The sequence below is a fragment of the Motacilla alba genome, chromosome 3, assembly GCF_015832195.1.
Source record: "Motacilla alba alba isolate MOTALB_02 chromosome 3, Motacilla_alba_V1.0_pri, whole genome shotgun sequence".
Classification (NCBI taxonomy): Eukaryota; Metazoa; Chordata; class Aves; order Passeriformes; family Motacillidae; genus Motacilla; species Motacilla alba.
In genome coordinates this window covers 109,210,936-109,238,310 of record NC_052018.1, presented here as the reverse complement: position 1 = coordinate 109,238,310, position 27,375 = coordinate 109,210,936, and the positions used below count along the sequence as shown (strand labels likewise).

General features: G+C 56.6%; 2 protein-coding genes across 5 annotated transcripts; both read left to right on the top strand.

The window, feature by feature from the left end:
- The first annotated feature begins 1,642 nt into the window (after positions 1 to 1,642).
- MERTK (MER proto-oncogene, tyrosine kinase) lies at positions 1,643 to 19,771 on the top strand. 3 transcript variants are annotated; one of them, XM_038133423.1, is made up of 19 exons: positions 1,643 to 1,691; positions 6,598 to 6,946; positions 7,060 to 7,160; positions 7,256 to 7,429; positions 8,561 to 8,647; positions 9,225 to 9,340; positions 11,503 to 11,686; positions 12,069 to 12,220; positions 14,448 to 14,598; positions 14,896 to 15,016; positions 16,109 to 16,194; positions 16,287 to 16,382; positions 16,579 to 16,659; positions 16,773 to 16,865; positions 16,959 to 17,077; positions 17,288 to 17,397; positions 17,555 to 17,714; positions 18,000 to 18,136; positions 19,241 to 19,771. In XM_038133423.1, the coding sequence occupies exons 1-19, from the start codon at positions 1,658 to 1,660 to the stop codon at positions 19,713 to 19,715; spliced, it is 2,826 nt and encodes a 941-aa protein (XP_037989351.1). In that variant the 5' UTR covers positions 1,643 to 1,657; the 3' UTR covers positions 19,716 to 19,771. The 3 variants fall into 3 exon arrangements, with proteins under 3 accessions (XP_037989351.1, XP_037989350.1, XP_037989352.1); XM_038133422.1 differs by having other exon boundaries at positions 14,863 to 15,016; XM_038133424.1 differs by lacking the exon at positions 1,643 to 1,691 and adding an exon at positions 3,009 to 3,139 and having other exon boundaries at positions 14,863 to 15,016.
- A 1,200-nt stretch (positions 19,772 to 20,971) lies between these two features.
- FBLN7 (fibulin 7) lies at positions 20,972 to 26,537 on the top strand. 2 transcript variants are annotated; one of them, XM_038131459.1, is made up of 8 exons: positions 20,972 to 21,264; positions 22,456 to 22,615; positions 22,715 to 22,885; positions 23,216 to 23,341; positions 23,425 to 23,562; positions 23,984 to 24,121; positions 25,133 to 25,271; positions 25,389 to 26,537. In XM_038131459.1, exons 1-8 carry the CDS (start codon positions 21,169 to 21,171, stop codon positions 25,759 to 25,761), a joined length of 1,341 nt encoding a protein of 446 aa, XP_037987387.1. In that variant the 5' UTR covers positions 20,972 to 21,168; the 3' UTR covers positions 25,762 to 26,537. The 2 variants fall into 2 exon arrangements, with proteins under 2 accessions (XP_037987387.1, XP_037987386.1); XM_038131458.1 differs by having other exon boundaries at positions 21,124 to 22,615.
- Positions 26,538 to 27,375: the final 838 nt, after the last annotated feature.

Genomic DNA, 27,375 nt, shown 5'->3' with positions numbered 1-27,375 from the left:
TGCAGAGCAGGAGAAATTGTTCTGGGAAGAACCAGCTGAGCCAGGGGACAGGATGTGCCCGGTAAGAGCCGCAGCGTGTCCCAGTGCCCAGAGCAGGCACAGCAAGAAAAAGGCATTTTAGTGGCATCACAAAATGTTCAGTTTTTCCCTGCAAATTGTTTGGGAGCTGCATCCTGTGCCTGGGGTTTAGCACTGAGCACAAACGGGCCAGCTGCCCTCAGCTAAGGACGTGTTGCCAAAGGAGTTTGGCATTTGAAAGAACGGGAGCCCCTGCGAATCGGAATAAAAATAGACCCAAAGAGGAAGCAGAAATAAAGGAATGATTTAGCAAAATGAAAATAAAAACACAGAAATAGCTGGGGGGAAAAACCCTCCGCAGACAAAAGCCCACCAGTCTGATTGCCAAGTGCCATTTCTGCTAAACAATCCGATTTCCCAAAGGTTGTGTTGACTTTGAGGTCTCCCAAAAGACTGGTGAGGAAACTGAGTGGATGCTCTGAAGTGAAACTGCAAAAAAGGGGTCAGACTCAGGCACCTGCATTGCTGGGATCCTGCCGAGGGAGAGCTGAGGATCCCTGCGGAGAGGGATCCTCTGGGACCTTCTCACCCAGGCAGGAGAAGCTGTGAGGATAAGGATCTCTCCCTCTGGTGCAGGACACAGCAGGAAAACATGGACACCTTGCTGGTGATGGATGGGATAACCTTGGATAGCGACTGGTTTAGCTGGTTCAGGGCCGATCCTGCTGCTCAGGCAGGCAGACTTTGTTCCCAGGAAAGGTTGTCCCTCCTTCCTATACATCAGTTGCCTTTTTCCCTCTCCTGCTGCTTCTGGAGGTATTCTTAGGGCCAAATGCCCCCTGATTCCCAACCCTGGGCAGTGGGAACAGGGGATGCTGCTTGGGGAGATCTGCTGAGTCAGGGGCCAAAAACCATGAGTGGTTTGTGTGAATACCCTCAGCAACCATTGAGTTTGGGCTCTGAGGTTGGAAATCTGTCACCTGCTCCAAAAAAGGCCACTCCAGTGTTCCATATGCCGTGAGGAGCAGGAGGATGGCAGCGAGGTATCCAAGAGCCAAAGGGGTCAGGCTGGCTCCTGCCAGCTGCTTCCAGGCCTTTCCTGTCACAAACCTCAGCTGAGAGCTTCTCCTCTGCTTTCTCCTCTCCGACTTTTTCGTCCCTCTCCGTGCATCAGCCTCTTCCTCACGTCAGGTTGTGCAACAAACCCTCTGGAGCTGGAGCAGAACCCAACGTGCTGCAAAGAAATGACCCAAATCAGGGGATTTTGGGGAGCTGCTGAAATCCTCTTTACGGTCCCGCATGCTCTTGTTTATTTCTTTAATTCCTCTTTTGCACAAACTGCTTCTCTTCCTCACCCCGTGTTCGTGGGGCGACTGTATCCTGATGCAAGGGCCATTCCCACTCTGCAGCCCACAAAGTCCAAAGGCTTTTCCATTGCTTTGTTCCCAAAAATCGCAAAGCCAGCAGGAGCAGCGAGGAATGCAGCCAGATCAAAGTGCACTCGTGTGGCAAAGGCTGACCACAAATGACTGGCATGGGACAAATGTCTGTCTCTGGTCTTGTCCTGCTCCCTGGGGGATGCTGGATCCACAAGGGATGTACCCAACATCTGAAGGAAAAGCAGTGCTGCTGGATCTGCATGGAAGATGCTCCAACTTCTTGCAGCAGTTTTAGTGAGTTTTCCTTCTCCCCTTTCCTCGGGGCCTCCAACTCCATGAGCCCTTCCTTGGCTGCTGATGGCTTCAAGATGTGGGAAGCTGGGAGGAAAATTCAATCCCTGTCACCAAAGCCTGGGAATGTGCAGTGAATAAGCAGCTTTGAGAGTCAAAGAAGTCTGGGAGTGATTTGTTGGAGTTTTTTCGCTGAGCTTAAGGAGGTTTTTTCTTCTCAGATGGAAAAGGCTTCAAAGTGGGTTAGGTATGGTTCTGTTCTTTGGGAAGAGCGCAGCAGGCAGTGACTCGTGTCACAGGTTCAGGGAGCAGAAAGGTTGGTGCAGAGAAATACCCGTGCCTTTCAGCCACATCACCAGGATGCTGGTTCCCCAAATCCCAGTCCCTTCCCATGGGGTGGGGGAACACTCATGGCCTCGATACACCTTGGTCCCGAATGTCCCCATGCAAGGCCAGTGTTGGGGCAGGGTAACTGAATATCCAGAAACTCCTTTGTTTCCTTCCCATGCCACAGGAGTTGTGTTCAATTTGCCTTGGATTAAGAGATGGGAATGGAAGTGGGGAAGGGTCTGGAGCACCAGGAGCAGCTGAGGGAGCTGGGGAGCTTAGCCTGGAGACAAGGAGGTTCAGGGGGGACCTTGTCACTATCTACAAGTGTCTGAATCAGGGAATGCTTTGGGTTTGAAGGGCTTTAAAACTCATCCCATTCCCTGCCCTGGGCAGGGACACCTTCCACTAGCCCAAGTTATACCAAGCCCCATCCAACTTGGACACTGCCAGGGACGGGGCAGAGGAAGTTGTAGCCAGGTGAGAGTCGGTCTCTGCTCCCAGGTAACAAGTGACAGGACAAGAGGAGTCTGCCTCAAGCTGTGGCAGGACAGGTTTAGGTTGGACATTGGGAAAATTCCTTCACAGAAAGAACTGTCCGGAAAGGACTGGCACAGCTGCCCAGGGAAATAGTGACTCCCCACCGCGGAGGGGTGTAAAATCTTGCCGACAGGGCTCGGCGGCGGCCCCGCAGTGCCGGGGGAGCGCTCTCGGCACGGCAGCGCCGGTGCTGCCCGCTCCCTCCCCCGCCGGGAGGCGGGCCGGGGCCGGGGCCGGGCCGGGGCGGGGCGACGGCGCTGGCGGCCCCCGAGCGCGGCGGAGCGGCGGAGCGGAGCGCGTCCCGCTCCCGGGGCCGCTGCCAGTCCTGCGCCCGGTGCCGGTGGCGGAGCGCCGCCGCTGCCAGCCGTGTTCCCGGCGGCGGAGCGGTGCCGGTGGCGGCGGCGGAGCGGTGCCGGTGGCGGCGGCGGAGCGGTGCCGGTGCCGGCGGCGGAGCGGTGCCGGTGGCGGTGGCGGCGGCGGAGCGAGGCGGCGGCGCTGGCGGTGCCGGCGGGCGATGGGCTGCGGGCGCTGGGCGCTGCTCTGGGCGCTGCTGGCGGCCCTGCGCCCGCCCCGCGGAGGGGCCGGTGAGTCCGCCGGGGGCACGGAGGGAAGCGGGCACGGCCCCGGGACGGGGGCGGCGAGCGGAGCTCGGCCGGTGGCGCTTTCCTCGTGGGTGCTGCTCCGGGCCGGGCTGTGGCGGGGGCAGCACGGGCCCTGAGCACCCGGTGGGTCCCGAGGAGAAGCTGCGCAGGGATCTCCCGAGGGGATTCTGGCCGCATCGCAACCCCGAGCGGCTCTGGCTGCTCTGCGACTCAGGGTTTGGCTGTGCCGGGACACGCGGTTTGGCTGTCCCGGGACACATGGTTTGTCTGTCCTCGGACCCACGGTCTGGCTGTCCCGGGACACAGGATTTTGTTGTCCTGGAACACAGGGTCTGGCTCTTCTGGGACGTGATTTGCATGTCCTGGGACGCAGTCTGGCTGTCCCAGGACAAAGCTCTGCCTCCGCAGCGTGGTCCTGCCCCAGTACTTCACTGCCTGATGTGCCTCTGCTTGCCGGGGGCACCACGACGGGCAGGGACCACAAATTGTGGCAGATCAGTGTGGGATTTACCCCATTAGTCATGAGCCAGCTACATAGTGTTGCTGAGAAAAATCCTCGGGAATCACCACGGTTTGTGGTGCTTTGTAGTGCAGGCAGTTTGGTGGCTTTTCAACTCCATTTGCAGAAAGAAATGAGGAGATAAAGTAATTTTTGGACTTTCAAAAATCCTGTGATCAGGGCTCCCTTTGGGAGCTGCTGGGGGACCTCAGGGCTGCTGGGGGGTCTCGGAGTCGCTGTGCAGATGGAATTTAGCAGGGGAAGGCAGGAATGTGAGTGTTTGCTTTGGGCAGGGAGGAGTTAAAAGTCCTGACTGTCACAGCAGGAGCCTGCAGTGAGGGGAACTCTCTGTGGAGGTAACCAGGAATCCTGGGCTGGTTTGTACAAAAAGTGTTTGAATAAGGAAGATTTCTTTGGATTCAGGTGTGGCCCTGGGGAAAATTAATTTCTTAGAATCATAGAATTGTTTGGCTTGGAAAAGATCATTGAGCCAAACGGTAACCCAACACTTCCAGGTCTACCACGGCTCCCAGGGGATGGGAGGTTGGATACCCCAAAGGCAGGGGCTCCTCATTTCTCCTGCTCAACAGTGCCTGAGCAGAAGCTGTTGTCAGCAGGTGAATTACTCCCAGCAGTGGGAATTGCAGGGCTAGGGATGCAGCCAGCATTTTGGCAGACCTGGATGCATCATGACTGCAGTAAAGACCTTGTTGTTTCAGTCGCGGGGTGTGCTTATTGTTTTCTTCATTCCTGATGAACTATTCTGCCCGATTTTCCTGCTAAAATTCCTCTCTCCAGGGAGAAAGGCACACAGGACCTGTGCAGCAAGATCTGCCTCTGTTGGCCCTGGAGTTTTGCTGCAGTTCCAGGTGTTCCAGGAGAGCAGCAGTGCCCTTGCAAGTGGTTTGATTTCCACGCCAGATTTTGCCTCAGGCCTGGCTGCGGTTAGGACGGGAGCTGCTCTGCACCCACACAGGCACGCCAGGCTTGCAACTCCCTGGCTTTAGCCTGGGATTTTAGAGCCAGCCTAACTGCTCTGGACTCAAGCAAGAGCTGTCCTGCCACACAGGGCGAGTCCCTTCCAAACTGCTGTGAGGATATCCCCATCCCAAACTTCTGGGGTACCCAGAGGCGGTGCTGGAGAGGAGGAATTCCTGTACTCTCATGAGTCAGAGAGGAAAATATTTCATTCCCCGGCCAGCAAACACCTCTTCCCACTTAATTAGTGTGAAAACAAGGCTGAGATCCTCCTTGCTCTTTGTCTTTAAGCTTGAAGCAGCCCAGGGAAGCAGAAACCATCCCAGGACACAGCACAAATCCATGTCCTCCCCAGGCAGGGGTCTGTGCCGGGGGAGCTGCTCTGGCCAGAGCCAGAACCCTTCAAATGGAGCATGAAAACAGCAGTTGGAGCCTGGGTTGTGCCAGGCAGGGAGCGGCTCCAGCCTGAGTGACCTCCGGGAGGAGCAGGGGAGGGAAGGGAATTTGGGGTCGCTGCTTGTTTGCATTCGGGCAGATCCTTTGGGAGCTGTGGAGACGTGGCTGCACATCCATGGCTGTCCCTGCAGCTTTGCAGCAGTCACATGGGCTCTGTTTGTGTTGGTTTGGGAGGCTCAGGGACGCAGGTTGGAAAAGCTGCAGCTCTCCTTTGTTTTTTTTTCTGAAAGGGAAACCCATTGTGCTGCGGGAGAGGCAGGGAGAGCCTCCCCCTTCCCTCTGGACTGAAAAACCCTGCTGGCATTCTGTCCTCCAGCAGCATTTCTTGAGGGTTAAAAATAGGGAGAGGTTTAGCAAAGGGATATATCCAACCTCAAAATTGGGCTGTGTTTCTTGGCTCTGGGAAAAACACACCAGGCTCGTGCCCCGTTACTCACAACAGTGATGACGTAGCTTTAAAAACTTGTTGTTTGATGTTTGAGGGCTAAAACCTGCCCAAAAACAAACTCAGCCGAGCTCAGGTTCAATAAGAACTGTGCTCTCTTTATCTTTTAAACTGTGAGTGGTTGTTTGGCTTTTCTTTCTTGGAAAAGGGAATTAATTTAGTTGAAATTCCTGTCTGGCACAATGCCTTTGCTTGCTGAAAGGGAGATTTACCACTCGGCTCGGGATTGCTGATGGCTGGGAAAGCCTCAGGAAGCTCAGAAATGGTCCAGGAAAACCAACCTCCACGTGGTGGATCCCCTAGATGTGATCTCAAAAATACACACATTTTTGGAAGAGAATTGCTTGAAGTGGAGCTGCTCTTAACCTCAGCCGTGGCTGGGTGGGAAGTGCTGGGAGGGAGGGGGAAAATGCCATTTGGTGACTTGGAGGTGGGGGTATGAAGTCCTCAAAAGGAGCTTTCCCTTGGGAAAAAATGTGGGAGAAGACCCTGGGAGAGCAACACTGAACAGCAGCTGGCTCCTATAGACTGTCCAAAGGCATTTCTTCATCTGTCTGCAGCTCTTTTCCTGGGAAAGGCACTGAGTGGAGGCACTTAGCAAAAGTTGACTCAGAGCATGTCCCGCTCTCCCTGTCCTGGGAAGGGACAGGCTCCTGGCAGAGCCTAAAATCAGCAAAATTCCAGCCGGGAGCTCTTCCTCTGCCCCAGCTGAAAATGCTTCAGATGAGGCCCCGCAAGGGGTTTGCTGGAGTAAAGTCCCAAATTCCTGCTGCCCAGGGATCCTTTTATATTCCAGTCCCGGGGGTGTAATGCAGCAGGAATAGCTCCTGCCTCTCCCCTTCCCAAAGAAACGTGGCTGAGTGTTTTCTTTAGCTTGGGCTGCTCCTGTTTGTTTAAAAAATGACCTTTTTAGAGGTGCTACCTGTACAGAATCCTGGGACAACATTTTAGGAAATGGAAATGAGCTGCCTTTAATTACCCTTGGAAGCAGTGGGGTTGTTTTGCTGTGGGGTCTCCCAAACTTGCTGGTGGTGGTGACAAACCACAGGTGTTCCCTTGCAGAGGATGCTGAGAGAGAAGGAGGTGTGAGGCCGTACCTGTTGGCACATTCCCGGCGTTCCCAGCGGAGCCTGCTCAGCCAGTGGCCCCACCGGAGCACCAGGGAGGAGCCCCCAGGCAGCTCTGTTGGACAGCTCAGATTCAACCCCACGGCGGGACACGTGGTCATCAACGAGCACAAGGACGTCACCTTCAACTGCTCCATCCAAGTGCCTCAGGAGCTGCTCCGGCCCGATGCCCCGGGAATTTCCCTCTGGAAGGACGGGAGGGAGCTGCACGTGCTGGATCGCATCGCCAGCAGCCACTTTGAGATCCCCGACAAGGAGGAGGTGTCCATGACCTCCACCTTCAGGTGAGGGTTGCTGGACTTCCAGAGCAGATGGGGATGAGGGGTGCCCTGAGGGCTGGCTCCCAGGGAAGATGGGAAGCCACAAGCCCTGAGGTGGTGTCCGTTCTGTCCGGCAGTATCCTCGGCGCCCAGCGCTCAGATAATGGCTCCTATGTCTGCAAACTCAACATCTCCGGCGTGGAGGTGGTGTCCGATCCCATCCTGGTGGAGCTGGAAGGTGAGCTGGAGCAGCTGTGGAGTTGTGTCCTGGCTGAGTGACCAGGAGCTGGGAGTCAGAAATGGGGAATCCTTTGCGTCCCTGTGTCCGTGCAGGTCTCCCACACTTCATCCGTCAGCCCGAGCAGCTGAATGTCACCAGGAACAGCCCCTTCAACCTGACGTGCCACGCTGTGGGACCTCCAGACCCTGTGGAGATCTACTGGTTCAAGAACAACATCCAGGTCAACCAGAAACCCCACATCTCCCCGTCGGTCCTGACTGTGCCAGGTGAGCTGGGAGTGTCCCTGCCGTGGAGTGTCCCTGCTGTGGGACACCACAGCTGGGAATGTGCCTTGTGCTGTCCCAGAATCCTGCCAGGAGGGGCTGTTCCCATGCCATGCACAGTCCTGGGGCAGGAAGCCCCGTCCGACCCCCTCTGGCTGCTGCCAGAAATCCCTTCCTTGGAAGAGGCAGGATACTCAACCAACTCTTTCCTGAGCAAGCAGCAGATTTTTCCGCCAGCCTCAGGCTGTGCCAACAGGAACCTGGCTGCTCTCCTGGGCTGCTGGAATGTTGGTCCCCACTTTGTGTCTCTGGAAAAGTTTGGGATGCACCCTGTGCTGTGTGTCAGTGCTGGTGGGACACGGGGAGAAAAATCCTTGGTGTCCCATAAAGCCCCACTTTGCAGAGGCAAAAGATGGGGTATTTCTTGCTTTGCTCACGAGGAGGAGGCTGGTGGTTAATTAAGAGCTGGGCTATAATTGCCTGGTCTTGGCATCCAGCGGCAAGTGGCCTTTAAAAGGCAGTGAAAGCCGGAAGAAGTGACTCATTCCTCTTGGATGTCCTCACATCCGCCTGGCACCCGCTAGGATGGGTCATCGGAGCAGAGCTTCTCCTGGCCCAGGAGCCCTGGCACCCTGAGGCACTGCTGGGATGAGCCAAACACTCCCCACATCCACCTGGGCATGGCACAGGCATCCCAAGCCCGGGGTCACCTCACCCAGGCGGGGAGAATCCGCCCTCGGGTATTTCCAGTGGTCCTTCCCTGCCATCAGCTGGGGGATTTGAGCAATCCTTGACCAGCACTAAATCATCTGACCAGGCCGTGGCAGGAGCTCTTCTGCTTTCTGCCTTTCCTCTTTTGGAGGGAAAACAACCCCTTCCTCAGGAGCTTGTGCAAGGGCTCCGTAGGGACATCCCGTCCCCGCCGTGCTGGCTCCGGTAGGGATGGCACACGTGTGCCCCAGTGTGGGAGGGGGGCAGCTGGAGCCTGGGGTCACCCCCGGGCACTGGCAGCAAAAGTGTCACAGAGGGAAGTGAAAACGGGCTAAGAAAGGAAACCTTGAGTGTTTGCTGGTGGGGAGCTGGTGGGATTGGGATGGTTTTGGGATATCCAGGGATCCTGTGTTTTCCCGGCAGGACTCAACAAGCCGGCGCTGTTCAGCTGCGAGGCCCACAACAGCAAAGGCCTGACTGCATCCAGCCCGGGCCAGGTCAACATAAAAGGTCAGCTCATTCCCTGTTAAACAAACCCCTGTGTCCAACACATCCCAGCACCCATCCTTCACAAGCTGAGGGAGATCCCGGCTTCGATCCTGTAATTAAAATCCAGCGGGATCTGGTTGTAACGTGGTCATCCCGGTTTGGTCATCCCAGCACCGGGATGGGGGAGGGAGCACCAAACTCTAAATTTGAAAGCAAAACTGTCAGCTTCAAGCAGGATTCGGAAGGGCTGCATCGCTCCTTTCCTTCCTTCATAACCAGGGCGGTGCTCCATAGGAATTTTCCATAGGAAACAGTGGAAATTGCTGACATTCCTGATGGGAGCCGCTCCAGCAATGTAAGGAGGGTGTTCCCCAAAATAAGTCATGGTCTTTAAGCTGCCCAGAGTGGTTCACAAATATAGAAATGGCCAAAATAGTTCTGAAAGTGACATTTTTGTGCTTCCCTATCCGGTGGTCCGGCACATCCGCAGAATTCGGATGTGGGGTCACACACTGAGCCCTGGGAGCTCCAGGGAAAAGCCACCGTGCCAGGTTTGTGTTTAGGCTTCCAGCTGACTGCCTTTGGCTTCTCCCTGCAGGAATTCCATCAGCTCCCGTCAGTGTGCAGGTCCTCAACAGGACAGCCCATGGAATCAGGATATCCTGGGTGCCGGGCTTTGATGCCTTCTCTGCCTTGAACAACTGTAGTGTCCAGGTAAGCATCCAGAATTCCCATATCCCTGCAACTCCCCCACACGGATGCCCCGAGGCAGGTGGAAGTTAGTGGTGTTTGGCATGAGCTGCACAGATTTCATGGAATCCTGGAGTGGTTTGGGTTGGAAGGACCTTAAAGATCATCCAGTTCCAACTCTCTTCCAACACCTTCCACTGTCCCAGATTGCTCCAACCTGGCCCTCGGCACTTCTAGGGATGGGGGAACCACAGCCTCTCTGGGCAGCTTGTGCCATGGCCTCACAGGGAACATTTTCTTCCCAATATCCCATCTATCCCTGCCCTCTAGCAGTGGGAAGTCATTCTCCCTTGTCCTGTCACTCCATGCTCTTGTCCCCAGTCCCTCTCCAGCCCTCTTGGAACCCCTTTACATTGGGCAGCACAGTCAGGTTGCCATGTGTTTTATGGACCTGGTCAAACCCTTCCCAGCCAAGCAGCATTCCCAAAGTCAGGATTTGGAGGGGCAGTTTTTCCTCAGCTCCCCACTCCTGGGAAGATTGCCTGTGTCCTGGAGAACTCAGGGAATGCCACCTCCATGGGTAGAGCCTGCAGGCGTTTTCCACCTGCTGCACATGGCTGGCTTTGCCAGTCCAAGCCCGTCTTGCTGTCTCATGGATATGATTTTTATCCTGGAAAATCTCCACTCCAGCTGGGATAACACGTGGAAAGAGGAGACCTTTGAAGCCAGGTAAAAGTGAAAGGAATTTCAGGGAAGAAAGGTACCAGGGCTAATATTAGCACCATGTCCTGCTGCTGCCTTCCAGCCAGAGCTTGGGAAGTGGGGTGGAGAGCCAAGGAATTTCCTATGACTTAACATTCATGGTCTGTCAGTAGGAAATAGCCTTTGAAAGTGGAAAACAGGAGAGGGTTTCTGGCAAAAACACAGCAGTGACTCAGCCCTTTTGCTGCTGTCCCCTTGGATAATCCCTGGGCCCACCGAGCCGGTGACTCATTCCCGAGGGCTGCAGCTGGCCCACCTGCCAGCTCCAACTGTTGCAGTTTGCAAAGATCCCGATTTCCTTCCAAAATCCATGGATTTGCTGGGTTATTTTCAGAAGACAATTGAGGATTGGGCTGGATGCTCAGGATGTCTGGTCCCGGAAGCGTCGTGTGTGTTCCTCTGGTCACTGCTCGCCTCCCTCGGAGCACCTTGTGACAGCTTGGGGATGGAGGTGGCATTCCCTGACTTTTTCAGGAGACAGGCAACCCCTCAGCTCCTTCCCATTATTTGTAAGGAATGAGAAGCTGAGGGAGAGCTGCCCCTCCAAATCCTGACTTTGGGAATGTTGCTTGGCTGGGAAGTGTGTCCATGACAGGTGTGTGGCTGCAGCAAGCCCAGGCTTGCAGAGTCTTCCAGAGAACTACTTGGAGCATTTCTGGGAATTTCTCCATGAAAACCTGAGGATGAAGGCTGTTCCTTTATATTTTGGCTGTAAAACAGATGCTGAGACCATCCTGGGATACCATGGGGGGCTCTTTTGATTGAGCACAAGGATAGGTGTCCTGCCATCCCAAAATCATGGATGGAGGCTTTTCAGAGGAGTGCACGGCCCTGGGCACATGGGTTGGGTTGTCCTTGTTCTTGCTCTTTCCCCCCTCTGTCCCAATCCAGGTAGTGCTTCCCACAGAATGAGATGTTTCCTGGAAAGCTGCAGTGGCTCTGTGGGCAGCTCCATGGCGGCTCCACATCCATAAATTTGTCTTTTTGTGAAAAGCAGGACTTGTTTTTGGGATTTTGAATTCATCTGTGCTGCTAAATGTGACAAGGATTGGGATTAGTCGCGTTACATCCCATGGAGATTAATCCTGTTTTCCAATGATGTGCTGCCCAAAAAAAGGAGCTTTACTTTGTTTATTTGGGATGTGCTGCCTGGTTATTTTACTCTAGGCTCCTTTTGCTCCATGCTACAAGAAACAGCAAATCATCCCTCCCTCCTTCCCAGCATCCCTGGAATGCTCCCAGCTTCACACATGCTGGAGCCCTCTCCCTGTACCCTGGAATGCCCTGCCATGAGCTTTCCCTGCAGGAGCTTTCCCCTGCAGAGTTCAAACAGGAGGCAGGGCTCTGGATCCTGTTTTCCAACATCTCTCCCTGCAGGTTGTTGCTGACTAATCCCTGTTTGTGGGCTGATTTTCCAATTAAAGGTCAAGGAAGTTGTTCCAAGAGGCAACGTCTCCCTTCAGCCCTTCCACACCTCGGTGCCTCCCCATGTGTATCACATCCAGCAGCTGGAGCCCATGGAAGAGTACAACATCCGTGTTTCCTGCGGGAATGAGGTCGGCTGGTCGGCATTCAGCCCCTGGATAACGGCCAGCACCACGGAGGGAGGTAGGAAACGGGGAGTGAGGACTGAGAAGGGTTTCCCTGCCTCAATCCCTCTGGAGGAGAGGCACCTCCGGAGTCCTGGTTGCTCCCAGGGTGGGAAAGGAAGCTTCCCCCTTTTTCACGGGTTTTCTGGTTGAGCTCCAGATTGTTTTCCATCAGATTCCCACATCTCTGCACCCCTTCTCCCAGCTTCCCTCACCTCCTTTCCCACTGATTCCCACAGCTCTGCACCCCTTCTCCCAGCTTCCCTCACCTCCTTTCCCACTGATTCCCCCATCTCTGCACCCCTTCTCCCAGCTTCCCTCACCTCCTTTCCCACTGATTCCCCCATCTCTGCACCCCTTCTCCCAGCTTCCCTCACCTCCTTTCCCACTGATTCCCACAGCTCCGACCACACCGCCGCTGAACATCACGGTGTCCTTCAATGAATCCAGCTCCTCGCTGGAGATCCACTGGGTGAAGCCACCCCTGGAGAGGATCCATGGGGAGCTCCAGGGCTACCACATCTGGTACAGGTGGCACAACTCCGAGGGCGTGGTGAGTCACCAGGAAATGGGGAAGAATGGCTAAAATTCTGGAAAAATTCCCAGCAGGGATGTGCAGATGGGTTTTGGTACTTCCACGGATTCTTTTGGAGCTCATTTCTTTGCTGTCTTGGGCTTTCATGTGAGCCTCAAACCACTCCTGGCCTTGCATTCCCTGGATTTTGAGCTGTTCCTTACTCAGATGGGATTTATCCCTTCCTTGACCCACAGCACAGAATTTCAGAGCTCGAGGAACTCTTTGGCCCAAAGGCCTCTCTGTGAGTGCATGAAATCACCTGGCACACCCTGCTGGCCTTTTCTAGGATTTGGGAGGCAGCTGCAGGAATTTGCTAGGGCGAGCTTGGCCTGGGCTCTGGGCAAAAGATCCCATCCAGAGCCTGTGGATAACAGCAGGAATGGATCCAGCTGTGGTTTGGGTTCCTCTGTGCCAGGCTGGCAGAGTGACCCCAGCTGGAAACAGTGACTCATCCCCTTTTTTTTGTCAGATGCTGCACTTTCTGTTCTCCTTTTGCTCCCCCGTATAGATCCAGCCTGAATGAAGCCAGGGAAACAAAATCATGGTCTTGTGACTCGGAAAAAAAGTGCTGACAGGAGCTGTCTCTCTCCAGCAAAAGGCCAAACCCAGGCCTTGCCCTTTAAGCCCTGAGAGATTTATTGTTGCTGTTGTTGTTTGTTAATTTGTGTCCATTTTTCCAGCTTATGGAGTGAAATTTTTTCCAGTTCTCAATTTTTCCATGAGTCTGAGACACGAGACTGGAGTTCTGACTCCTCAGAAAGCTCCTTCTAAGGTTGGGCTCGACAATCTCAGAGGTCTTTTCCAACCTAAATGGTTCTGTGTGAATGATTCCATGAAATAAAGTCCCTGAGCTGTGGCCCTGCACAGGCTAAATCTGGACTGCCCCAAAATAACCACCAGTTTTTGCAGGATAAAGTCAGGAAGAAGCTGGATTTTAGTGTCACAGGGCCACCTGCAGGCCTCTCAACAACCAGAAAATTCCCAAAAGTTGGTTTATTTTCCTCCTTAACTAGCAGCGCTTGTTGGAGCCAAGGCTGCCTGAGTTGGGACAGGAAGAAATTCCTCAACTACCACAAAACTCATAAAATCCCATTGAATTTGGCAGGTCAGCCCTGCTTTGTGCTCACGGGCTGCGTCTGTCCTCAGATGATACAGCAGAGCCCTTCAGGACAGGGAAAGATCCCAATTTTAGGCTGGTGGTCGGGAAGGGATCCCATGTGGGTACAAGGAGGAGGAAGGCAGGAATGTGGGAGCCCAGGTGACAACAGGTCCCAGCTCCTGTCGCTGCCAGTAGGTGCCCACACATTCCCAGGGCATGGGTGTTTCACATCTGTTTCCGTGGCTTTTTTGGGACAGGGAACAGAAACTGGTTCCCTCTGAGAAGCTCTGATTCCCTCTCCTCATCTCTCTCCTCGCCCACTGATCCCCCTCAGCTCCATTCCCTCTCCTCACCCACTGATCCCTCTCAGCTCCTGCTTTTTTTTTGTGGGATGTTCAGGAAGGAGCCAGGCACTGCTGGGCACAGCAGCCTGCCAGATGTTTTGGCTGCAGCTGGGCAGCTGCCTTGCAGTTGGAAATCGGCAGGGAGCAGCAGCAGCACTTTCTCAGCTGGAAACAACCAGGAAAGGATGGAATTTGCAGGGAAAGGCTCCTATGTTTTTACCAAGCCATACTGCTTCCTGCCATGGTACCAGCCAAGGAAATCCATAAAAAGTGGGACTATAATTAGCTGGACCTAAAAGCCACAGTAGGAGTGGTTTTTGAGCCTAAGGATCTACTTTCAGAGCATTTGGACAATCCTACCAGGAGCACACGGATCCTGTGGGTGCTGAGGCTCACAGGGCTCCAGTGGCCAAACTGGCCACAACGAAGGCTGAGGGTCACAATCCGTGTCACCAGAGCCTTTCCCTTCCTTGCCAGATCCTTCCCTGCCTCTTTTCTGGCTCTGGCTGCTGCTGTTGTGAAGCAGAGAGGGCCAGGAATGCTCGGATAGAACGGGAAGCGCCGCTCAGCTCCGCTCCCAATCCCATCCGGCCCTTGCACACAGGGCCATTCTTCTCTCTAAATAGCCGGGTGCTGCACTTCCTCTGAGCTGGGAAAGCAAAGCAGCTCCAAAGGTTGCCAAGGGGACAGCTCTCAGTAAATCCCCAGGTTTCCCTGCCTTCCCCAGCCCGGGATTTTCTTCCCTTCCTCTCTCCGGCAGATCATCTCCGACGAGGTCCGGCTGAACAGCAGCGTGGCCGTGCTGCCCGTGGTGGCCACCAACGCCACCTGCTCCATCCGTGTGGCCGCTGTCACCAAGGGGGGAGTGGGACCTTTCAGCACTCCCGTGGAGATCTTCATCCCTGCCAGTGGTAAGGAGGTGCAGGGCTGGATGCTGGGAATAGCCCAGGGTGTTCTTTCAGTGAGGCCGTTTGGCATCACTCCTTCAGATGCTTGCACTGTCAACCAAGGAGCCTGATTTGGGAGCAGGAAAACCTCACTCCTCATTCCCTTTTTCCCCTCATTCCCGTGTAACCCTTTGGGCTCTGCTGAAAACCCCTGGGAATTCCTGCCCCAAGCCCCAGGTGCTGCAGGCTGACTCTTTCACTGGCTCCATTAACAGGATATTTTCTTAGGATTAATAACCTCAGCCCCCTCTTCGACTCCAGCCTCTGGGAACGCCGACTCCTTTGTCATAGCCCTGGGATTTATCTGCGGGACAATTGCCGTCGGAGTCATCCTCTGCTTGTCCGTGGTCATCCAGAAACGATGTGTGGAGACAAAATACGGGTAAGGGGATGGAAAACAGGGTGGCTCCCAAGGGGCCAGCAGCCTGTGCTGGATTGGGGGACAAGGATTCTGTCTCCAGGACTGATGGTGTTACCACAAATGACATTTTTTATGCCATTTTTAAGTGGGTTTTTCCTTCCCCTCCCTTCCTTAGCTCAGCAATTCACCTTTTGCTCACTATTCCTATTTTTAAAGGGAAGTGAACTTGTGCAACTTGGTGGGGGAGGTGTATTGGCCCGGAAATGAGAGAGCAGAGGGTGTCACTGGTCACCAGAGGGTGACCTGGACCCAAGGGAATGGCTGGAGCTGTATCGGGAGATTAGGCTGGATTTGAGGAAAAGATCCTTCCCCCAGAGGGAACTGAACAGACTCCCCAGGGAATGGTCACAGCTCCAAGGCTGCCAGAGCTCCAGGAGCATTTGGACAACACTCCCAGGGATGCACTGGGTGGGATTGTTGGGGTGTCTGTGCAAGGCCAGGAGCTGGACTGGATGATCCTTGTGGCTTCCTTTCAACTCCATGATTCTATGATCCCATAATATCCTGTGTCCTGGAGAAACCCTCCTGCCTCATCCCACGCCCGGGTTCAATGGCCCAGCATTGTTTAAAAACACAGACAAAGGGCTGTATTCTCCTGCAATAACCCTACACTCCTCACTCATCCTCGTGACGTCCCAAGTGGTGTTTAACTGCCCCGTGCTCCCAGTTTGGAAACTGGTACCCAGTAAGGATGCCTTTCCTAACTGGTTGTTGTCACTCTTTCCCTGCTTTCCCAGTTCTGGAGCATCCTGCCCTGGTTTTGCTTCCCAAAGCTGGACTCTGCAGGGCTCCAGCAGCATTCCTGCTCCTTGAGAAGGAAATGAGTATCCTATTTCCTCCCCAAAAGCTCTGTGACTCACTCCTTGATGGTTCAGTGGTGTTTGTGGAGCTGTTGTTTTGCTCAGACATTGCAGGCGATGGTGCTGATCCAGGAAAAGGAAATGGAACATGCACTTCCCCTTTTCCTACGCATCCCCTGGGCTCCTACCCCTGCCGTGCTGATTCCTTCATCCAGCTGAAGCAGCCACAGCAGATGTGTTTGTGTTCCCTTAGGAATGCTTTCAGCAGGAACGACTCGGAGCTGGCAGTGAGCTACACAGCCAAGAAGTCCTACTGCCGGAGAGCCGTGGAACTGACCTGTAAGGATATGTTTTTATCCCTCTGGAAGGAGCTGGAAGGGGAAATGGCAGCAGGTGGGAGGTGCCTGAGCTCCTGTCCCCCTCTCTTGCAGTGGGGAGCCTGGGTGTCAGCACGGAGCTGCAGCAGAAGCTGCAGGATGTTGTCGTGGACAGAAACGCCCTGAGCCTGGGAAAGGTCCTGGGAGAGGGTGAGTACAACTCATCTCATTCCAGCCTCCTGCCACAGGCAGGGAACCTTCCATGAGCCCAGCTTGTCCTCCTTCTGTCACTGATGAGGAACAAGCCTTTTGCCTCCCTCTTGGAGCATTCCAGATCTTAGGGATCTGGTGATGTCCTGAGAGGTGGTGCTTTGGATAAAGGGATTCCTTCTTTCCTGTGGCGCAGGGGAGTTTGGATCCGTGATGGAGGGACGGCTCAGCCAGCCCGATGGGCCCCCACAGAAGGTGGCTGTGAAGACCATGAAGTGTAAGTTGTCTCTCTGCCCCACAGGATACTAACATTCCCGGTACCTCTCTCAGGAGCAGCATCCTGGCACCATTTTGGGGTTCTAAAGTTCTTTCTTTCTCTCTGCCTACCAGTGGATAACTTTTCCCAAAGGGAGATCGAAGAGTTCCTCAGCGAAGCAGCATGCATGAAGGACTTTGACCATCCCAATGTCATCAAGCTCCTGGGTATGGGCTGTGCTTTCCCACCCTCCAGCTGGGATTTGGGTGGACCTGGATCCCTGTTCCCAGGGCACCGTGTGAGTTGTCCATGTTTCCCAGGGGTGTGCATCGAGCTGAGCTCCCTGCAGGTGCCCAAGCCCATGGTGATCCTGCCGTTCATGAAGTACGGAGACCTGCACAGCTTCCTGCTCCGCTCCCGGCTGGAAATGGCCCCCCAGGTAGGGAGCACCAGGAGCAGAGGAGTGGGATGGGATCAAGGTGGGAAGGGAATCCCCCTCTGCAGCCCCTGCAGGCTCGTGGGTCAACGAATGGCAGGGTCTGAGGGATGAGAGCTCGTCTGCCGCCATGGGCTCATCCATTGGGATGGCAGCCCTGGATAGGGAAGCCTTTTGGATCAACACCGTGTAACCCCCACCTTCCCTCCCCAGTTTGTGCCCCTGCAGACCCTGGTGAAGTTCATGGTGGACATTGCCCTGGGCATGGAATACCTGAGCAGTCGGAACTTCCTCCACAGGGACTTGGCAGCTCGAAACTGCATGTGAGTGTTTTCCTCTGCTCCATCCCACGGGATGAACCCTGTGGATTTCCAGCACAGATCTGCTCCTTTCAGTAAAAGTTCCCTTGGTTTTGAGAGCCGGAGCTCAGCCTGGGGTTCGTGGCTCACTGGGGCTGTCCTGCTCCCTGTTTGCCCCCAGGCTGCGGGATGACATGACGGTGTGCGTGGCAGACTTCGGGCTCTCCAAGAAGATCTACAGCGGGGATTACTATCGGCAGGGCCGCATCGCCAAGATGCCGGTCAAGTGGATCGCCCTCGAGTCCCTGGCTGACCGCGTCTACACCACCAAGAGTGATGTGGTAGGTCCCCGTGCCTGGAGGGACAGTCCCCTGGGCTGAGCCATGCCGTGCTCCTGTTGGTGTCATTCCTTGGAAGCGCGGGAGGCTGTCGGAACCCTTCTGCTGCCGGCGCAGTCGGTTCCTTGAGTGGGCCCCTCGCCTCCATCCTGGTCATTCCCAGTTTTGGGAACACCACAGCTCTGCCTTGGATGCCAGGCAGTGAGCTTTCCCCATGAAAAGGTTAATTCCATTCATTCCTCCTGGAAGTGTCCCTTCAGCCTTGGCCTTTTCCCTTTGTGCTGGCAGTGGGCATTTGGCGTCACCATGTGGGAGATTGCCACGCGTGGGATGACGCCGTACCCAGGGGTGCAGAACCACGAAATCTACGAGTACCTCTTCCACGGGCAGCGCCTGAAGAAGCCTGAGGATTGCCTGGATGAGCTGTGAGTCCTGGGATCCCAGCTGGGAAAATGGATTTTCCTAGGAACAAATCCCTTAATGTTTGCACAGCGTGCCTTAAGGAAAGCCGCATCCCGGAGCAGAGCATGTGTCAGCATCTGCTGAACTCCAGGCAAAAATCCCAACAAATATCCTCAGGGGAAGCAGTGGGTTTGTAGGGCTGGCAAGGTCACCAGGAGCAGTCAATGACGGGACTTTTTAGTATTTTATTTCTTCATTTTTGGATTTGCTTTGGCCAAAAAGGTCCTGGCTGGTGATGCTCCTCTTCGTTCCACAAAACTCCCTCTAGGTCCCTTCCTTGCCTCAAATCTATAAATCTGTGTCCCCCTGGAAAGGGAAAATGCAGAATACACAAGCCTTTGGATTTCTGAACGGCTCAGCAAAGGTTTTTCTCCCAGGCTTCTTTTCTGAGTTTTTCTCCAGTGCTGTTAGAGCTGAAAATGTTTAACCCCCCACGGCTGAGAGCTTTGAATCCAAACTGGATAAACAGTTGTACATTTCCTAAAAGGCTCCTCTCCACGGCCTGTTCCTGAAGGAAGCAGTGCAGGAACCTCTAAGAATCCAGCCTGCTGGAGGGCAGAGAGGCTGGCAGGGACATGCTGGGAGCTTCCAGGGCTCCCTGACATCCAGCCTGGGAGCAGGCAGGCACCTGCCAAGGGAAGGACTGGGCATCCCACACACAGAGCTGGGATGTTCCCAGGGAACAGATCCCAGGGCTGCACTGGAAGAGACTTCTCACATTTCTAACAGCAGCGTGGGCTGATAAATCCATGCCCTTGAGAAACAGGCTGAGCACAGGGAGTTGGTTTCACTTTGATTTAATGGAAATTTCAAGGCTTGCCCAGCTCGGAGGGAAACTGGGTCCCCATACGTCCCCTAATCCAGAGGAGTGCAGGCTGCCCAGAGAATCTGTGGCTGCTCCATCCCTGGAAGTGTTCAAAGACAGCTTGAAGCCACCTGGGATGGTGGAAGGTGTCCCTGCCCATGCCAGCAGGGTGGGACTGGATGAGGTTTAATGTCCCTTCCAAACGGAACCATTCTGGGATGCTGGGATCCTCTGTTAACCACACTCCTCTCCCAATTTCCAGGTATGAAATAATGTCTGAGTGCTGGAGAGCCGACCCTGCCACTCGCCCCACCTTCTCCCAGCTCAAAGTCCAGCTGGAAAAGCTGCTGGAAAACCTGCCCAGCGCCAAGGCATGCGGGGACATCATCTACATCAACACCGGCCTTCCCGAGCAGAGCCCGGACTCCACGCAGGATTCTGGCTTCCCGCAAGCGGACTCGGATTTGGACGCCGGGGAGGCGTCGGAGCCCGGCTCCCCTGGCGTGGAGGCGGCGCTGGTGGCTGTGGATGTGCATCCCAGCGAGCTGTGGGACACCAGGTACATTGTGGAGGACCAGCTCGCTGGCCCCGTGGAGGAGCCCTACGTGCCACTGCTTCCCTGCCAGGGCTTGGAGCCGCGGAGCCGATGGAGCCAGGCCAGCACTTTGCCGGCGTCGGAGCGGCCGCGTGCCGGGAGCTGCGGGGAGGACTCGGAAGTGCCGCTGGGAATGGTGTGAGCGGCACCACGGCAAGGACACAGAGGGAATATTTTAATAAACAGTCGTCTCTTTTATTTATTATCTCCTGCACGGTTTTCCTGGTGGAGGCTGGCTCTCCCCAGGAGCTCTTTCCTGGGCTGAAGTCCCAGGGGTTTGGAATTAACGGTGGAATTATTTTGCTGTAATTATTCATCTTCTCCAGAAGGAGCAGAGCAGGGTGGGGTGGATGGTGCTGAGGGGGCAGCTGGCCTTGCAGGGCCTGGTGTTTTCCCCCTTTTCCATCACGTGTTAAGGTTTGTGGGATGGGCATCCCCCTGGATGACGAGTGCTCCAGCTCTACAGCCTGCTAGGGGATTTCACACTGCAAGAGATCCCCATGGAAAACAGCAATGGGAGCCCCAATGGGAACAGCGGGTGCTCCCACATTCCCTTCTCCCTGACGGGTTTCCATCCATCCCATCCACGTGCTGAGGAACCATCGCTCCTGCTACAACACCAGGGAAACAGGAGCCTAAGGGGGTCCCAGGAGGGCTGGAGCCCCCCCAGACATGGCCTGACCCTTCCCTGCTGCCTCTTCTCCTTTTGGGGGGAATTCTGCTGCTTTCATAGCTGAGGCTGCTCGGCAGCAACCAGAACTGCACCCACCACCTCTTGCCTTTCCCTGGGGGAAGCCGGGCTGGGAATGGGGGGACTGGGCTGGGGAGGGGGCGCAGGAAGTGGAGAAGGGGGTACCGAACTGGGGGCGGGGGGTTGCAGGAGCTGAGGAAGGCATTTTGGGACTGGGGAAAGGGACGCAGTGGCTGAGATGGGGTGCAGCAGCTGGAAAACGGGGTACCGAGCTGAGGAGGGGGTGCAGGGCTGGGAAAGGGTTTCCCTGCCCGGCGCGGGTGGTCCCGGCCCCGCCGGAGCGGGGGGGCTGACAGGGGCTCCTGCACGGTGCCCGCTCGTCCCGGCAGCACCAGAAACAGCTTTGCTGGGGGAAAAGCCACCCTCCCGCACCCCAACCGCTGGCGATGGATGCCCACAGCGCCCCGCCGGTGTCCCGGGGGATGGATGCCCGCAGAGCCCGGCCGGTGTCCCGGGGGATGGATGCCCGCAGAGCCCGGCCGGTGTCCCGGGGGATGGATACCCACAGCGCCCGGCCGGTGTCCCGGGGGATGGATGCCCGCAGCGCCCGGCCGGTGTCCCGGGGGATGGATGCCCGCAGAGCCCGGCCGGTGTCCCGGGGGATGGATGCCCGCAGAGCCCGGCCGGTGTCCCGGGGGATGGATGCCCGCAGAGCCCGGCCGGTGTCCCGGGGGATGGATGCCCGCAGAGCCCGGCCGGTGTCCCGGGGGATGCGCGGGGCCGGCCCGGCGCCGGGGCGGGGAAGCGCCGCGTCCCCTGCACGGGGCAGCGCGGGGGCGGCGCGGGCGGGGCGGGGAGAGCGCGGGGCAGCCGGTCCCGGAGAGCGGCGGGGCCGCACCGCACCATGGCGGGGCCGCGGGGGGCGCGGGGCCGCCTCCCGCCGCCGCTGCTGCTGCTGCTGCCGCTGCTGCTGCCGCTCCCGGCCGCGCCGGCCGCCCAGGTGAGGGGGGACCGGGACCCCGGGAGGGGCTTTGGGTGGGCCGCGGGGCTCCTCTCCGCTTCCCGCTCGCTGCCGTGCGCCCCGACAGCGCTGCCCGCGCTCCCGCCCCGGCAAACAGGTGGGCAAAGCCCCAACCCGCGCTTAAACCGCACACGAGCCGCGCTCAAGGCGTGCGCGGCTGCTTTTGGGCACTTTTCGCCCTTCTTACCCCACACCTGAAGCCGCCCCCGAGCACACCGGGAGCAAAGAATCCCCGTCTGGGGCTTTCGTGGGGGATTTTCCAGCTTTGCGATGGCTCAGCATCCCGCCGGAGCTCGCGCTGGCTCACGGAGTTAAACCCAGCCCTAACAAAGAGCTGTTTATTAAAGCCAGCGACGCGCCAGCATCTATTTGCTTTTGCCTCCCTTCCTCTGGGCTCGGGGTATTCCAGAGCTGCCAGCACAGCCCGGCTCATCCCCCCCGGCAGCCCGGGACCCCCGAACCTGCTCCCGGGGAAGCAGAGGACACCGAGCGCATTGCTGGGGCTTCTGTGTTTGTCCTCTCTCAACCCGCAGCAGCTCTTTGGAAACGGGAATCATTCCACAGCGCGGTTATGGAAAGGGGGGAAGAAATCCCTTCGACCAGGTGGGACAGAGCCCACCACCTCCGCTCGCTTTCCCGGAATTCCATAGCCCCCAGCCCAGTCCCTGTGTGCTCTCTCCTCACTGCGCTCCCCAGATTTCTGAGCTCTGGGAACAGCTTTGCTCTTTTTCCTCGGTTTCAAGTCAATTCCACAGGAATCCCATAATAACGGTGCCCGTCTCCGGCATGAGTCAGTCCCGTGGGAGCGATCGCTTTGCAGGCAGGAGTCCCACCAGCGTTCCTGGCCCCGGCAGAGCTCACAAGACAGCTGTTTTCCTCTTCTTTTGTCATGTGGAAGTGGGACAGGGCTGGAGCTCCTGCAGGATGAAACATGAGTTATAGCATCTCTCCCACAAAGCGATCCCAGCCCTGCCTGGAGCGCAGGCCTAGGTGGAAAAAATTCCTGGATCTGGGTAAATGCGGGGAAAAATACAAAGTCAGGGCGCTCAGGGAACATCGGACGCTGCGGAGCTCTCGCGCCAGCCTCCTCCCACGGGCAACAGGTTGGCTCCTGGGAGGAATGGCAGTGCAGGGAGGTCCCCATCCCTGTCCCTATCCCTGTTCCCGCAGAGCTGCCTCAGCAGGCAGCAGCTCCTGGCTGCCATCCGGCAGATGCAGCAGCTGCTGAAGGGGCAGGAGACGCGGTTCTCCGAAGGGCTGCGCGCCGTGAGGAGCCGCCTGAGCACCATCCATGCCTCCCTGGCCAAGGCCGCCCCGGAGCCGCCCGCCGGTGAGTCCCTGGGACAGCATTCCAGGGAAATAGCAGGTAAAGGGTGGCCTGGAAGGATAGGGCCCCCTCCAAACTCATCCCCTTTCCATGGTCTCGCAGCCGCCTGTCCTGCCCTCCAAGCCCCTGCAGATGGGAGGAAGTTCGGCACCAAATATTTGGTGGATCACGAGGTTCACTTTGCCTGTGATCCAGGATTCCAGCTCCTGGGCTCCAGCACACGGATATGCCAGGCCAACGGCAGCTGGACAGGGCAGGAGGCCCGTTGTGCAGGTACTGCTCATTGCCTGCCCTGGAATGTCCTTTGGAAAAGTGGATTTATATAAACACGGGGGGATGTCGGGGTGCTCAAAGTAGGCAGGGATCGCAGCTACCCCCCCCAAAGTTCCAGGGATGCCGCAGCTCCCATGGTTTTGGGATTTCTCTGTCTTAAGGAAAACTGGGAATTGCAGCTGGAGCAGCTCAGCAGGAGTGATGAGGGGAAATGGTATCCTGGCTATGACGCGCCTGCTGTAGGGTACCAAAGCATCCCGGTGTGTGCGGCATTCCCGAGCCTTGCTTCCCAAAAGGAGATAACATGGAACGTGCCTGCTTTTCCCGCAGAGATCAGAGAGTGCTCAAGCAGCCCCTGCCAGAACGGCGGGACGTGCCTGGAGGGTCTCAACCACTTCAAATGCCTCTGTCCCCCGCAGTGGACCGGAACCACCTGCCAGTACCAGGCTCAGACGGGTGGGTGACCCTTCCTGGGGGAGAAATGGGAGCATTTCATCCCTCCCCTCATCCCGACTCCCCATCCCGCCGTTTTCCCGCAGCTCCTCTCACCTGGAGCGTGACGGATGACCCGGCCTTCAGCCGGCAGCCCCGCTGTGCCCAGATCGCCCAGACCCAGCAGTGCAGCTGCGATCCCGGCTTCCACATGAGCGGCACGGCTTCCAACGGGATCTGCCAGGGTGAGCCGGGATACGGGAGGGCTGCGGGGCTGCCTCGGTGCCCGGTCCCCTCACAGGCCCACGGAGTCACATCGGGAGGGACCACAGTGGCTCAGCCCCACCATCCCAGAGCACACGGGATTGTGGCCAGCTGGTCCTGGAGTATCTCCAGTGAGGGAGTGAGGGATCGGCTGCTCCTCCAGGAGGCTCCAAGCCCTTCATCCCAGCCATGGATGGCCGAGTTCAAACCGGGCCCAGTGTCGCCCTCTGCGGGACACCGCTGCTCACAGCCCTCGAGCTGCTGCTCCCGTTCCCGGGAATCTGCCCACATTCCCTGGAATCTGCCATCAGCCCGTTCCCACCCCACCTCACGCCCGCTCCTCCACCCCTGGGTTTTCCCGGGAGGCTGGAGCGAGATCTCGGTGAATCCCTGTCTCCGCAGACCTCAACGAGTGCGAGGTGTACCAGCAGCAAGGGGGACCCCGGCTCTGTGCCCACGCCTGTGTCAACATTCCCGGCTCCTTCCGCTGCTCCTGCCCCGCTGGATACGTCCTGCTGGGCGACGGCAAGAGCTGCGAAGGTGAGGAGGCTGGAATCCACTTGGTCCCACGTGCTGTGCCATTTTCCCCCAATTTTTTTCTCCATATCCAAGGGAAAGGCTGGTGTAGAGGGGAGGGGGGTGATGGAGCGATGCTTTGCAGGATGGCAGCAGATGGAGGATGTTTGGATTGGCAGGAGCTCCAGCTGGATGTGGAGCTGGGTGGGGAAATGAATCCCAGGGTTGTGCTGGGGAAGGGAAAACTCCACCAGAGTGCTTCGAAAGAATCCCTAAAAATGAAAATAAAATGCTTTTCTGGAAGCATGGCTACACCTCTCCCTCTCCTCCTCTTCCTTTCCCTCTCCCCTCTCCTTTACCTCTCTGGATGAAGAACCCACACTTTGGGTCTGCACCTCCTTGAAGACGACCCCACAATGGATGCAGGGATGTTCCTGGAGCAGGGAATTCCTGGGAAGAACCAAAAGCAGACCTGTTAAACCTCCAGAATTCCATGATCAGTTCAGAGAGTGGCGGCATCTCCCCCAATCCAAGGGAATTGGGGTGCAGGTGGAAGGCAGCGGGTGGGAATGGTGGGAGGCCAAAACTGCTGAAAGCCTCCTGAAAAACGGGGAATTTTTTGTGCCCTGAGGTGTTGATTGCTGCAGTTCAGGGTGAGAAAATCCCTATTTTCCCATTCCTCCCTGATTTTCCTGTGTTCCATGGCATCTCACTAATGCTCCCAGCAAATCCTCTGCATTCCATCTCCTGCCAGGCATCCCACGGGTGTTTGGTAAATAAAAAGGGACGGTGTTTCCAAACAATCAAGCAGAAAGTTTGGAAAAGCAGCCGCCTTCCTGCTGGCAGAGGCCTGCTCTTAACCCATGCTGGCCTGGGGCAGAGCCTGGGGAGAGGAGATGGAATTCCGGGATGCTCCCGTATTTTTTGGATCGTGTTTAACCAGTTTCAAGGTGGTTTTGCCTATTTTCTGATGGAAAGGTGAGCTCAGCTGGAGGCTTCCAGGCCCTGACGCTGCTTCCCGCCCCTGTTTTCCAGATATTGACGAGTGCTCCCTGTCCCAGGATAACTGCACAAGCGGGAGCACCTGCATCAACACCGGGGGGGGATTCCAGTGCGTCACCCCGCAGTGTCCCCCGGCCGCCGGCAACGTCTCCTACGTCAAAACCTCCCCCTTGTAAGTGAGGGCCACAAAATCCACGGCAGGGCATCCCTACGGATCCAACGAGGCAGGGGAGGGGGCACGGAGGCCGCATTGCCAAAAAAACCCCTCCCATTGCTTTTCTTTCTGCAGCCAGTGCGAGCGCAACCCGTGCCCCATGGAGAGCCGCTCGTGCCACCAGGCCCCCAAAACCATCTCCTTCCATTACCTCCCTCTTCCCTCCAAGCTGCAGACGCCGGCGCCGCTGTTCCGCATGGCCACGGCGGCGGCTCCCGGCCGGCCGGGCCCCGACAGCCTCCGCTTCGGCATCGCGGGCGGCAACAACCGCGGGCACTTCGTGGTGCAGCGCTCGGACCGGCACACCGGGGAGCTGCTGCTGGTGCAGAGCCTGCAGGGGCCCCGCACCATCCACGTGGACGTGGACATGGCCGAGTACCTGGATCGGGTGTTCCAGGCCAAGCACCTGTCCAAAATCACTCTCTTTGTCTCGCCTTACGAGTTCTAGGGGGGGGGGCTCCTGCTCCCTGCTCGGCATCCCGCGGCTCCCCAGGGGAAGTCCGGGATGGAGATGCTCTGCAGCCATCCGGCCCCCACCTTCTGTCCCAAAGTTCTTCTTCCCACGTGGATTTACACCTGTCTAGGTGGATTTGCACCACCAAATGAGGTGGGCAAGCAGTGGGAAGCCCCATCCTCATCCCGGCTCCAGAGAGATGATGTCCTGCAGCAGCAGATGTAAACCACAGCCTTGATTTCCTTCGAATTCCCATTTTTTCCTTTAGGAAGCAGTGAAGCCGGGTGTGTGGGAAGAGGGAGGCTCGTGGCCTTTCCTGCTCCCCTCCCTTGTTGCATCCAGTCCTGCTCCCTAAAAACACACTTCCACTTCCCTTTGCATGCTGAGAATCCCCCTGGCAGCCTGTAGGGATTGAGGTCTGGTGCCTCAATCCCCTGGGATTGATCAGGGCTGGAACACTCCATGAACATCCACCTGGGTGCCCTCCTTGGCAAGCGGGGCAAAGGAGGAATTCCAGGGCTCTCCCTGCTCCTTAAACCTCTCAAATGGGGATCCCCCATGGATCCTCTTCACAGCAGAGCTTCAGCTGCATGTGGAGGTGGGAATATTCCCTGCCCCATCAGTCAGAGCCTCCGTCATGGCATAGGAATGCTGGGAAGAGCTGGGATTCAGCTTTTCCCGGGGGGATTCACCCTCCTGCTTGTGCATGTTCTGCATGTTCCCTCATCCCACTGGATTTAGTACCATTAAAGGATGATGTAAAGGATGATGTAAAGGATGTCACTGGAGTGAAGCTCCTGATGGATGTGTGGATGGGGGGAATGCCCACTAGGAGCAGTCCAAGGGGAATTGGGGTCTGGGAGGGCAAGAACATGTTATCCATGGTTTTATTTTCCTGCTTCGTTTTGTTTGGGAGGGGCTGGCTGATAGCAGGGGGCTCATTCCCACTGGAGCATCCTCATCCCTGAGCATTTTCAGCCTGGAGCATCCTACCCCCCAAGGAATCCTCACCCTGGGAATCCTCATCCCTGAGCATCCTTTCCCCCAAGGAATCCTCACCCTGGGAATCCTCATCCCTGAGCATCCTTTCCCCTGGGAATCCGTACTCCCTTACAACCTGCTGAGCTGCACCCACTAAAACCATTCCCACTCCTTGTCTCGGGGAAAGAGACTTCCCAAGATGGATCTGTCTCCTCTGGGGGATCGAGCTCCTGGATTTTTGCGGGGTATAGGAGCCTGGGAAGGGGTTGGATCTCTCCAGCAGAACAAGAAGGGACATTCAGGGCTGCTGTCGGCAGATGGAGGATGTTTGGATTGGCGGGAGCTCCGGCTGGACGTGGAGCTGGGCAGGGAAATGTATCCCCGGGTTGTGCTGGGGGAGGGAAGGGAAAACTCCAGAGTGCTTAAAAATATCCCCAAAAATTAGGAGAAAATGCTTTTCTAGAAGCACGGCTGCTCCTCTCCCTGCCGCTTCCCAGCCCTGCTGGACATGCTCCTCCAACAGGCCATGACCCTATTTTGGGATGATAACAAAATCTGGGAGCAAAAACCAGGAATCTGGGAGAGGACAAGCTCCTGACAGGGCAGAATAGTTTCCATCTGCTGCTT